The 10,677-nt window shown below is 33.1% G+C and overlaps 2 protein-coding genes across 4 annotated transcripts in view; one reads left to right on the forward strand and one right to left on the reverse strand.

Moving 5' to 3' along the window:
• krz (beta-arrestin protein kurtz) overlaps positions 1-8,560 on the reverse strand; it is a 48,834-nt gene extending 40,274 nt beyond the window's left edge. For all 3 annotated transcript variants that reach the window (XM_013321365.1, XM_013321363.1, XM_013321364.1), the window contains exon 1: positions 8,211-8,560. The gene's annotated coding sequence lies outside the window, so the exon portion shown is untranslated. The remainder of the gene's footprint in view (positions 1-8,210) is intronic.
• A 264-nt stretch (positions 8,561-8,824) lies between these two features.
• LOC106124565 (protein FAM8A1) lies at positions 8,825-10,671 on the forward strand. Its single transcript, XM_013321366.1, has 4 exons — positions 8,825-9,301; positions 9,404-9,542; positions 9,864-9,990; positions 10,081-10,671. Exons 1-4 carry the CDS (start codon positions 8,965-8,967, stop codon positions 10,402-10,404), a joined length of 927 nt encoding a protein of 308 aa, XP_013176820.1. The 5' UTR covers positions 8,825-8,964; the 3' UTR covers positions 10,405-10,671.
• The last annotated feature ends 6 nt before the right edge of the window (positions 10,672-10,677 follow it).

A 10,677-nucleotide genomic window follows, 5' to 3' on the forward strand; every position in this document is an offset into this window, starting at 1 on the left:
GAAATAACGAATAAATTTTCATAGACAAAAACAGAGGGGTTCCAATGATGTATCGTAGTCAAATGAGAATTCGCACAAAAATTTATCATGTGCCAAATATTAGCAACCAGTGCCCTGGGGTGACTTAATGTAGAATAAGAGTATTTTAAGTTAACTATTCCAAATATAATAAGAAGTTTCGACGATCATTTTAAAGTTTAACTGAAAAAGTGAAATGACAAAAAAATATTCAATAGAAACTTAACACTTTTCATTTTCTCTGCATATAAGCAGATTTACTTAAAGCTACCTAAAGGTAAGGTAACGGAACTCAGGTTTGCTCATTTTACCATAGCTTTTAGTCACAAACCTCCGATAGTGTGACGTCACTCCACGTCCACAGCGCACTATCTGTTTTCGGCTGGCGGCGCATTCCTTGCGTACTCCACCCTATATTATATTTATAGTCGACGGCTTTATCGTAATACCGTTACACATGAAAGCGTTTTCACAAAGAACGATAACAACAGCGATCGAATATCAACATTGATTCGTTTGCGTCTATGTTCACAACCACTAGGTCATCTTCATCCGAAGTGCCGGGTACTAAGAAAATCTATTGATTTTTAAAAGCATTATGAAAAAACACCGTGTTAGTGATAGTGACATCACAAACATGTGACTTCACTAACATGTTGTTTCATTTCATAGTCATGCGATATCTGCTGTTTGAAACTCACGCAAAAATGCTATGGATTAGATACAAATCATTAGTCGACATTGTTTAGTAGAACATTTGTAGGACACGATAGAAGAGCGGAGACGGAACGGAAACAATCGCTTATGCAATACTAATGATCTGGGGGACGCAGATACTCCCCTACAAAAACCATCCTGTATACAATATTATCTATATATATCTATGACTATATCAGCAATTATAATCATTGAAACTAGCTCTGATAAAAATAACAATTACATCGATATTTTGAACTTATTACCAGGTGATGTTCGCTATTCTTGAATGAAAAATTTGAGTCCTACTAGATAGAATAGATCAACTAGACAAAATCTGAATGGACTTATGATTTCTGTTCTGATCTATTTTTAGACATTATTAGTTAGAATTCTTTGGAGCGAATGGCGCGTTTTCGTTACCAAGTCAAGTGTCGGATTGATTAGTGAGGGGATAAACTTTGCCATTTTAATAAGGCTAGTGTTGCGTCAATACACCGGCACAGTGTCGGATATTCTTAATGTGTTGTTGATCTGCCATAGACTTAAGAAAGTCCAAACAGTTTAAAATGTTAATTTTAATAATTTCGTGGTCATTTTGTCTACAAATTAACACTTTTAAGGTATTTATTAAGATGATATATTTGCAAGTTTGGTATCATTAAAAGGTGTAGTATAATATTTTAATTCTAAATCTTGTCTCTCGCCTTAGTCTTCGTACATAAAGTGACCACCCACTATTTTTACGATGTAGTTTTATGACTCATTTAACTCAGTCGACGCAAAGCGTCTTCAGAGATGTTAGAGGATGCGCGCGAACGTTATACCGTGATATTAAACTAACTTTATAGTCCATACAGTATGTAAAGGAAAGATTCATTTTAATAGTTGGTATTTAAGATTATGTTGAACAAAAAACACGATAGAAGAGACAGAACACATGACATGCCGAAAGAAAAATTAGAAAAATATCGTATCCTTGCTGAGCCGTTGCTAGAAAAATGAGTTGCAATGCCATTAAATTTTGCAAGCAAAAAAAAAAGAAGTGATTCTTACATATTCTAGTCTGTAGACCGCTTTTGTTTGTTTGCAGCCTTCTAGAAAAGTTATGTATAAATTAAATTTAGCGCTGTTTCTTTAAATATTCATGTAATTACAGGGAAAATTGATTATTATTATTTTATCCTACTCAATAAATAATTATAGGCATGAATGGCAAAAACAACTCAATTAAAAGGAAGAATTTTGAATAAAACTGCAACATGACTAGCGTATAGCTTTGAATTTTAAATTTATTTATTCACAAAGTTTTAAAATGCCCTTCTCTTTCCATAGTAATATTCCGACCTGTTTCAAACACTGTTAATCTTACATTTTAATAATCCATTATACGAGTATATATGATATTTCAAAATCAATTGCTGTTCGTTAGTCTCGCTAACTCGAGAACGGTTAAACGGATTTATCTTATATTGGTCTTGAAATGTTCGTGTAAGTCTAGGGAAGATTTAAAAGGTGAGAAAAATTCGAATAATTGCCGGAAACTAATTAAGTTTTTTTTTTTCATTCCACACAGACGGAGTCGCGGGCGACAGCTAGTTACTTATAGCTCTAGTGTAATTTTCGCTCTATAAAACACTTAATATAAGTGCTTTTAGCAATTAAACTGGTTATTTGTATTAATTAACATTCATTTATTGCACTTTATTAAGTGCAAACAGGAATTATCACCTTCTTGTACTATAAAATTATCGCTTACGTCATCAAATACCAGAGGCTCATCTGTATCCATACGCAGAAAGATGATCCTTCAGAACAGGAGATACGGGACAAAATTGCGTGTAATTTTTTTTCAAGATGACATAACCTTGTTATCGGTATGGACTGGCAAATAAAGCGGAACCAATTATTGTTGTGACCGGTACCAATGGGGCACTGGGATTGGCGTGACAAACGTAAGGCAATCTAATCCTTAATAGCATGGTGGACAGGTGTTATTCCCTTATCTCGTTTGCAAGTTAGCCCGTGGGAAATGACCGAGCGATCGGTTGAATAGCACCCATCGTAAGGCGTTGCCTTTAAGATAGAATCACTTTCCTGATCGTCTCAACAAAACATGACATGAAATACAAATATGAGAATTAATGAAATCAGGAAAACGAATATGTAACCTACTATAATTTGTTAAAAAAAAATCAGAACGTATATTAATTCTTCCGCTTAGTGATTTAGTTTCCGACTAGGGTACTTACTTCGGAAGATTAGTTCCAAGTTTCCAGATTTGGACACAGCTGTTTAATTAAAAAAAAACTGATAACCCTTTTTAATGTGAATTATATGTAGGGTAGAATTAAAAAACAATAAAGTTCTGACGTTCCAAAGTATAGCAATTAAGGTTGAATTAATGATTCTATTAAAAACCTATTAAAAACACATTTCTTATACGCGTCATAGGCTGAACATATGTAGGTACAGATATTAATGATAGTCTTTGGTATTGAAAATAACATCATAAGGATGAACTTAAGACAACCCGACTTATAAGGTTGGAAGAAATTATTTATCATATCGAATAATCTGAAATGAATTGGGAATCATAGATAAAACATGAAGGCTTCTCTTTGGCTTGCTTTGTCCACTACTGTTGCGTCTTACTCATAATTTAGACAGAATTATTGGTAATTAATTGAATTGTTAGTTTGTCTCTTAACAAGTACCATATATGTCAACCAAAGCGTTTGGATTGACACATACAATACCATAGACAGACCATAAACAAGATTAATTGACAGCCGGAATAACGAGACGTTGTAGTCAGAATGACCACCTCACACCACCGGACTAAACTCGATAAGGTCTCGCCACACCGACGCCGATCTAACGAAGATAACACTGACGAGCCGTCGTGTAGTCGTGTTGAAGGAACAAACATCACTTGATAACAATTTGTTAGCGAAAATAAAACGCAAATATCTATAGATAAGATAATCCTCAAGTTATTTGTGTTCATTATTGCTACGATGTGATAACAAACGATTGAAGTGCAATCTTTTAGCAATTGTGCAAAACAACTGATATATAAACACGGCTAAACACTCACGTATATTCGTCCGGTAGCGGCACCGACTAGTTTCGAGCCCATCGGGGGCCCTTCATCAGGATGAGTGGTACTGGTATTATTTCGCGGACGCGGCCCGTCGCTCATTGACGTATATACGTGAGTGTTTAGCCGTATTTATATATCAGTTTAGTATAATGCCTCACGAAAGTTTGAATAATTTGTGCAAAACAACGTTTAAATTATATACTCTTTGATCTGATTTATACATATTTACTTGTAACTTTAAAATGTTTATGCATATACAAGTACTTTTATTGCAAGAAATAAAGAAAGAACTGTTTTTCATAATACTTGAGCTGAAAAAATTGGGAAACTACATTTAAATAGAAGAGCAATTTGTAAATGATGAATGAGTTGTTGGCAGCCGCCAACATCTTTGCATCAACAAAACAGTCAAGCTGTCACTACAATTTTAAACGTGCTGTATTTTTTAAAATAAATATTGATTTTTGTTTATCACCACTTCACTTGTGTTATATTTTGCTTCGACTCACAACTAACACAATGAATGCAAAACATAGTATGCAAGATAAGGGCGACAAAATTACAGAGGTTTGATTCGTGTTTGTATTTCAGAATGTTAGATGCTTTTTCATTTAAAATTCCTGCAAGTTATACTTTGCTGACATGTAACAAATGTAGTAAAACTCTTAAGTAAGCTTAAAGTATGCGAGTGGCCTTAGTTAATGGAATTCCGCGTGAGTCAGCGTACTACCAATGAGAAGGAGATGAGATCTTCCGAGAAATGTACGCCGGATCGAGCTCCCCCCATTACCCCGCCGCACCGCGCTTCGACTTACAAGAGGTCATCGTAACATCGCATTCGACTTAATAGATCTCTGACATAAATCTACTCAATAAGAAGAAACTTGTCATATAAATCAAGTATAACATAAAAGTCTAAAAGAAATAAAATGTTAGTTGTTGGTCGTATTCAATGGCTACACATTTTATAGTTTTACTAAGGAACCCAGAGTTGTAATGTAGTCCTCTTTAGTGTTATTTTAGTAATACAATTATACAAAAAAAGGACCACTTAGAAATCATAGACAACTGCCAAATATGTATGTATTTTGCAATATTGAATGTAACTAACTTTCCGTTTATTAGAAATTCCCTTAATGAAATCTGTGCGTTAGCAGATTTTTGCGATCAAAGCCTGGAATTCGGAGCTAGCGAAAACTCGACTACGCGACTGCCGTCAGGTATTTTGCACTTGAATAGGGATAAAGGGAATTGCACATTCAAACAGAAAATTATTCACACTGCCTCAAACATCCACTCAAAATTATATCACTGATTTAGCAATCTCTTTGTACTCACACTTAAAGTCTCGTACGGCAAATTCAAATGACGTCGCTGTATTGTTACTTGTACATACAAGTAACCATTTGTTGTTTTGGAAATAATTTTACATCCAAAACTATTTATAATTCTTTAATTATTTTCTACTCATTAAATATGAGAAATAGATATTAAAGAACTATAAGATCTACATTTACCTGCTTTTGGTAATATGTTGACTTTAAGGGTTTAGTGTGTAGAGGCCCTAACACACGACTATCGTCTGGGCAGGCGGGTTAATTAGCAGTGCGAGCGCAGGCGAGGTCGCCGGTCGGGGCTAGTTTTGTTTTTTACTTTTTATATACAGCTGGCTGCATTATGATCAACTTCACACGTACGAAGTATCATCCTTTCATATGAACTTTTAGACCAGAAGTAGTCTAGTCGTTGAATAATATTCAAAATGCACGGGTATTGCAGGACATTGATGCAGTTGCTGTGTTGACTCTTTTTTAATAAGCCTATTTTTAGTGATGTCACACTTAGATTCCTGACAAGCATAGTGACTATAAGGGCCGCTGATATAACCAAGGAATATTAAGCATTTCCGACGCCCTGGGAGCGGTTTTGCGGCGTCCCCCTTTCTTTTGGTGTCGGGTCCCCTTAAAAAAACATAGATTTTTAGTTCTATTAAAATTCAATTTACTACTAAGCTATACTACACTTTAATACAACATCTAATTTCTAAAATTCCACGTTACCGTAATATTACAAGAGAAAAGGTTACGAGTTCATATCAGCATAAAGTTAAGCTCTGTGTTAACATTAAAATAGTGTGTTAAAAGCTTCTATTGTTAGGACACATTGTGATGCACGTCACGCGCGATCGCACCGCTCTACGCTCGTACTCGCTTTCCGAAAAATTCCATTAACTAGTCAAATGGTAATTTTTTTTCTCTGAAAACCTACAACACAAAGTATTTGTCGGTTATATAAGTTTTCACATTTGAAAGTTATTGGTGGCCAATTATGAAAAAAATTAATAGACATCAAAAGTTTTACTTTCAATCACAAAGAAAGAAACCACTTCTTTTAAGATATTTTTATAGAAAAATAAGAACTATAGTAAGAAAAAATTCAATTTAAAAGTAAAATAAAAAAGGTTAAAGCAATCAGTGACAAACATAATCAATTTACTACTATATTAGCTGTCGCCTGCGACTTCGTTAATGAGGTATTAAAAAAAAAAACTTAATAAGTAGCCTATGTGTTCTACCACACTATGATCTACATCCATGTCAAATTTCATCAAGATCCGTTAAGCCGTTCTGGAGATAACATTTGCATTTATTATATTAGTAAATATTAATAACTCTTTTTAAATTATAATATACATTTGAATGAAAAATAGCTAAATGAGAGTACAATAGCAGTATAATACAAACTGTGACTTGTACAAATATGTTATGACTGAATAATATATTTGTTTTGAGCATCGGTGGCTCAGTCCTGGGTTCGAATCCCGCCATGTACCAATGTGTTTTTCGATTTCCGATTTACATATGTACATTTATCCGACATTCTTACGGTGAAGGAAAACATCGTGATGCAACTTGCATATGTCTGAGAAGAAATTCAAAGGTATGTGTGAAGTCAACCAACCCGCACTTGACCAGCTCGGTTGACTATGGCCTACTCACCCTTAACTTAGGGTAGGCTTTGAGCCCCTCGGTGGGGACGTATACTGAGCTGATGGTGATGAATAATAAATTTGTCTATCTGATCTATAGTTAAATGAATTACCATTAGTTTACAATTCTTAAAATGTGTGCATCAGAAACAATAAATATTGTGTCATAATTTTTTTTTAATTTTATAACCTGGTAACATAGACTTTTAGGTCATATCTTATTTGGAAAATGTTCATTACTTTGGTTTCACTACACTTCACTTCACTAACATTCATTGTTTAATTGTGTCATGATGATAATGTTGATCACAGAATAGACACTGTTTAATGGAAGACACAAAATAGATTTTACCTAAATGCATATTATTATTTTTTTAATTACCAAAACCTGTGGTGTTGAAGGTATGAGCGATAAGGGATCTCTATCATGTATGGCCATTTGCGTGTTATATTCTAATATCTATATTGCATATTAAGACTTGTCATCTATTCCTTACAAGTTAATATAAGATAATTTGGTTTTGTAAATAACAAAATGAACTCATTATTTACATAGGCCATCGGTCACCAAACATTTTTGGTATGGAATCTTAGTGAGAAGAGTAGTATTTAAAGGAGTCCTATGTTTATGCCCTAGAATAATCATATGAACATGATATGATTTTTTTGATAATATATACAACATAAGATAAAATAAGGCATTATCAATTTTATTTAGCATCATGTGTATTTAGTTAGTAAAAATTAAAAAAAAAACATTTAGGTAATTTTATAATTATTATTCAGCAAAAGCAAAAACTAAGACTCAATAGTGAGTGGGGATAATAAATAAAAGAGTACAACAAATAAATTGATAAAAAATTAAATATAACATTATCTCTTATGTAAATGCTCACACAAGAAATGTTTACTTAAGCTGCTTAAATAAGATTTATTTCCGTCATAAATATAAATGGAGTTACTTTATAAACATGTGTCAATGAATTTTTCTGTATCAATGAACTTTTTACTATAAGAGTGGAAGAGATAATATTATCACTACACATAAGTAAACAACATGTGACAAACATTACATATTAAACTGATTAAAAAGAACAAACTATTCAAGACTAGATTTTAGTAGATATTAAGAATATTTTTGATGAGTCTTACATAGTTATAACAACTGAAGAACTTACTAAACAAGGTTGCCAAGATATCTAGATAAATAACTTAGTAACTACCTCAATTTCAAACTAACCGACATTGAAATAAATACTCTACTGATACGTATTATCTGAATAAAATTACTGTGGCCTGGAAACGGTGGATTTTTTTCGTAAACATTTTCGTGCAAGTCAATATAAGAGGCCCGTAAAATTATACACAACTTTTCCTTCGAAAAGATAAGATTTTACTTACAGTTATCACTTGAGGAAAGACGAAGTTTCCACTTCTTCGGCACTAGTAGTATCTTGAACACAACATATTCACTTTGCGTAAAAATAAAATGAATTACCGGATTGGTCCTGTCACAATCGTTGTAGCGAACAATTCGTATAAATCTGAGGATAACTAGATTTGTAATTTCTTCGTTCTATATATGAAAAATACAAACTCACAGCAATAAATACAAGTAATAAAAGATTAACTATAAACCGTACGAGTCGCTTTCGACTGAAGATTCCAATCCTTTACACAAAAGTGGTCCACACCACAAAATCCAGGGAATATTGCGCACGCATCTATCAAGTTCGTTGAAATGACATATGACTTTGTATGACTTATGTTAAATTGACAATTCAACCGCTTATGTTGCCTGTTACTACCAAAATACTCAGTGTTCATTTTCGTTTACAAAAAATAATTTGATTTTCAAAATGACTTTCATGCAAATATTGTACATACGAAACAAACCGCAAAAAAATCTCAGCTCTTCAGCTAATTAACCACTAAAAAGTTAATGTGTTGAAACATTGCTAATTGTTTCTAAACGAAGATATTAAAAGTCAGCTCAATAAATCAATAATGACAAACGTCAATTTTGTCCTGTGAATGTCACCCAATGTCAGTTCTGAATATATCGCAAAAACTTGTCAATAAATAATAAAACTGACGTGTAATTTGTTAAAAATTACAATCAAAATTTCATGTGTGTTTTTCTACAAATTTAAAAATGTCCGATGGTGATGCAAATGTTAGCAATGACGCAATATCAGGAGGAAATAATGATTCAAAAACGGAAGCCGATTCCTCCGTCGCAATTTCTGATCGTGAAGCATATTTCCAGGCACTTCATATGTGGATTCAGCAAGCTCAGATGTACCAAAACATTTCCTCCTGCTTCCCTTATTACATGATGACCTTTCAGGGTTTCCAAAATAATCCAACAAATGTACCTCTGTTAAACAATAACTACCAGTTTCAGGGGCAACAATTTCCATTTCAAATGCCAAATTTCAGGCCAGTAATAGAAAACCGAAATCCAGTAGAAAATCTTACACCTGCTGAAGGTAACAAAACCTAAACAATGAACATATATCAGAAATAATAAATAAATATAGTTCTTTATGTTTTGTAAATGCATAGTTTCATCATATTATTTTTTTTTTCAGTTATAGCCAGGCATGGCGGCTATGAATATATAATACCACCTCTTTACAAGAGATTGATGGCAGAGTTTATTGATTTCATTTTATTGTTCATTCTTAAACTAATTGTCACATTCATAGCTGTGGATATGTTTGAGTTGATGTAAGTATCCAATTAGAATTGTCAAAAATAATCATAAGAAAAATGTGTATTGTGAGTGGCCTCTCGCTCATTTGCCACCTTTATGATATAAAAAAAAAAACCTTAAACAAAACATAATACTATTACACAAGAATATCATGCAAGAAATTCTTTTCTGTTCTTTTGAACATATGTATTGAACAAAGTAGCTTCCATTTTAATATTATAACCTTGCGTAATTCATATGATACTAGTCAATAATTAAATTAAATTCCAATTAATGTTAATGAAACAGTATTTTCAGTCCTCTCAATACTAAGACTTAAATCTTTTTACTTCTAGTGATTTGGAAAAATTTGATTTCTACGAATTTAGTGAACACTATGACGACTACAAGTATGCAATGGAGTTGACTTCTGAAATTTTATTTTTGGAAGTTATTTACAGGATTTTAGTTTGTATTTTTGAGGTAAATTTAATTTAATTATCAACCAAAATTTTTTTTTTAACATTAGTATTGTTTTAAGTTCTAAGATTAACAAAATGTTATCTGTTTCAGGCATTTTGTTTATGTGGCAGTGTCGGTCGTACAGGTGGTGCAACACCTGGGAAGGCACTCCTTGGTCTCCGTGTTGTAACAGCATCTGCTATTATTCCAGTAGAAGGCCGCCCCAGAGAAACGGTTCTGTTGTACCCTGGCCGTCCCCTTACGTTCCTCCTAGCACTAGTTCGGTCTTTAATGAAGAACTTCCTTATTTCCCTTTTATTTCCATTATGCGTGGTACTATTTGTGTTTAGTCATAATCGTACTGGATACGACATCCTATGTGGTGTCATTGTGGTGGAAGAGAACATGTACCCAGCAAGGAGACATGCACCTTAAATAATACCTTTATTTAGATTGTATATAAATATTTGGTCCCTATAATATTAATAAAGTTGTTTTCCTAACTACTCCCAGACATTGTGTAGTTTTGGTAAGGATTTTTATTCATCTTTTGTTTAAGGCATTTATTATAAATGGGTGTTACATTACTTTTAATATCTACTACTGTAATTATAGTCTGCAAATACGTCATTTTGTCTGCAGGTTACTATGAACAAGAAAAAGTGTAAATGCAGGGAATATGAGTACCTAAACTCCATTATTGTTTAA

This window comes from Papilio xuthus, unplaced genomic scaffold (genome assembly GCF_000836235.2).
Source record: "Papilio xuthus unplaced genomic scaffold, Pxut_1.1 DF825946.1, whole genome shotgun sequence".
Lineage (NCBI taxonomy): Eukaryota > Metazoa > Arthropoda > Insecta > Lepidoptera > Papilionidae > Papilio > Papilio xuthus.

What these genes read in the sequence shown, in the direction of transcription:
- LOC106124565 (XM_013321366.1), top strand. Translation starts at nt 8,965, where the DNA reads ATGTCCGATGGTGATGCAAATGTTAGCAATGACGCAATATCAGGAGGA. An exon ending in AAATCTTACACCTGCTGAAG is followed by an intron (nt 9,302 to 9,403) that starts GTAACAAAACCT and finishes TTTTTTTTTCAG; the next exon opens with TTATAGCCAGGCATGGCGGC. An exon ending in GTGGATATGTTTGAGTTGAT is followed by an intron (nt 9,543 to 9,863) that starts GTAAGTATCCAA and finishes TTTTACTTCTAG; the next exon opens with TGATTTGGAAAAATTTGATT.